We start from the raw sequence: 2,211 nt of genomic DNA on the forward strand, positions 1-2,211 counted from the left end.
TAGTGAGGGACTATATAGTTTAGTAGTTGAAATCTTGGCTGGCTGAGCCAAATGGCCTGATTTCAAATCCCAGGTCCACCTGTTAGAGCTTTTTGACTTAGATATTTTGCTTAATCTCTTTGTACTTTAATTTCCTCATCACTAAAATGTCTATAATAATACCTACCACATAAGATTGTACAGATTAAATGAGCATTATATAGTGCTTGAAATAGTTCCTGATATATAGGTACTACCTGTTAGCTTTATTATTGAGAATTAGATTTGTCCAAGATATATCAAATATCCTTCAAGCACTGCAGAGTGAGACAGATGAACATAAAGAGAAATACCAGCCACTAGGTATACCTAATTTCAAGAGCACTTTGTTGATTTTTGTAGAAACCTCAACCTTGAAGATGGTGAGTAGCCAGCCAAAGTACGATCTAATACGGGAGGTAGGCCGAGGTAGTTACGGTGTTGTGTATGAAGCCGTCATCAGAAAGACTTCTGCACGGGTTGCAGTGAAGAAAATTCGATGCCACGCACCTGAAAATGTTGAACTAGCTCTTCGTGAGTTCTGGGCACTAAGCAGTATCAAGAGCCAGCATCCAAATGTGATTCACTTGGAGGAATGCATCCTACAGAAAGATGGGATGGTGCAAAAGATGTCCCATGGCTCTAATTCTTCCCTTTACTTACAGGTATGTGTCACTGGATATGAAATACAGTAGAATGATTTGGGCATGGCATGGTTTGCAAGAAAGAGAAATAAAAGGGTCAGATGAAATTCTCCCTTTAAATACAGATATTTTATAGTTAAGTGCAGATAGGTCTGCCAAGTATAAAATAGATGTTTACTTTAAAACAAGGTTTTATTTAAACTTGTGATGCACATACCTAAAAATATCATAAGCCACCTGTTACTCCATGGTACTTGCCAGTGTGCATGGGAATATGGTAAGTGAGCAGCTAAAGTGCTCAAAATCAGAGTCTAAGAAGTTTACTTCTTTGAAATCAGTATTTCTGGAACTGAAGACAGAAGAAAAGGAGAAACACAACCAATACTAGTACACATACATAATCGGATATCTTTTGTATAAATGACTGATTTAAACATAAGCCTTTGCTATTTTAAAAGGTTGTGTGGAAAAAAAAAAAAAGGTTGTGTGTAGAGGGCTGGGGAGATAGCTCAATAGGTCCTGCTTTCAATCCCCGGTACCACAAAAAATAAATAAATAAATAAATAAATAAATAAATAAATAAATAAAGGTTGTGTGGCTTCTTACCTATTCAGTTTCAATTAGTTTTGCAAAGCATGTTTCACACCTGAATGTTCGAAGTGCCAGTAGCTAACATTTGGTTCCCTACTTGATTCTATGCTCTGTGCTGAGTGCTTTAGAGGCAGTTGCTCGTAACAGTTCTAAGAGGAAAGTCCTGTTATTGTCTCAGTTAAAATGAATAAACTGAGACTTAAGAATAATGAATTTAGGAGCCGGGGAGATGGCTCAGTGGAATAAGCACTTCCCTGGCAAGCTCAAGGACCTGAGTTCAATCCCCGGTTCCACCAAAAAAAAAAAAAGAATAATGAATTTATCCAAAGTCACCTATCTAGCAAGAGACAGTTGGGAGCTGAACCTAAGGCCATCTACCAGCTAAAGGTTGTTTCCTTCCACATTACTCTTTTGTAGAATTGGGAAAGTTGGGTTGTTTGTTTGGTTTGAGACAGGGGCTGGGAGATAGTTCAGTGGAATAAATGTTTGCTTGGCAAGTGCAAGGTCCTGAGTTTGAGCCTGGGTACCATCAAGAAAGAAAAAGAAAAGATACTTAAGACAGCTAGTAAAAAGGCCAGAACAAAATTTAAGGGCAATCATTCTCCGAGGGGGGGGGGGGAACTTTTCCTGAGTGGATTTTTATTGTTATTGTTGCTGTTGCTTTTGAGACAGGGTCTCCATATGTAGTTCAGGCTGTTGTTAGCTCACTATATTACCCAGGTTGAACTTAAACTTTAGGCATTCTTGCCTGGGCCTCCCAAGTACTAGAGTTGCAAGTCTGTGCCACCACATGCATCCTCCTTGAGTGTATCAAAATTCAGAATTTACCCTCAGCCTTTCAGTCTTTTACCATTTTATTTTTTTGGCTGGCTCAGAATGCATTTAGGGCATGTTTGGCTGGCTGGAGTTGTGGGGGTCAAACCACAGCAACCTGAGGCTGACTGCTTTGTTGAAGCAG

At 39.1% G+C, this 2,211-nt stretch overlaps 1 protein-coding gene across 1 annotated transcript in view; it reads left to right on the forward strand.

Annotated features, from left to right (window-relative positions):
- The first annotated feature begins 385 nt into the window (after positions 1-385).
- Pdik1l (PDLIM1 interacting kinase 1 like) overlaps positions 386-2,211 on the forward strand; it is a 9,615-nt gene continuing 7,789 nt past the window's right edge. The window contains exon 1 of the mRNA XM_004642833.2: positions 386-683. Coding sequence (XP_004642890.1) covers positions 399-683 — 285 coding nt within the window. The 5' untranslated portion in view covers positions 386-398. The remainder of the gene's footprint in view (positions 684-2,211) is intronic.

This window comes from Octodon degus, unplaced genomic scaffold (genome assembly GCF_000260255.1).
Source record: "Octodon degus isolate 3935 unplaced genomic scaffold, OctDeg1.0 scaffold00163, whole genome shotgun sequence".
Lineage (NCBI taxonomy): Eukaryota > Metazoa > Chordata > Mammalia > Rodentia > Octodontidae > Octodon > Octodon degus.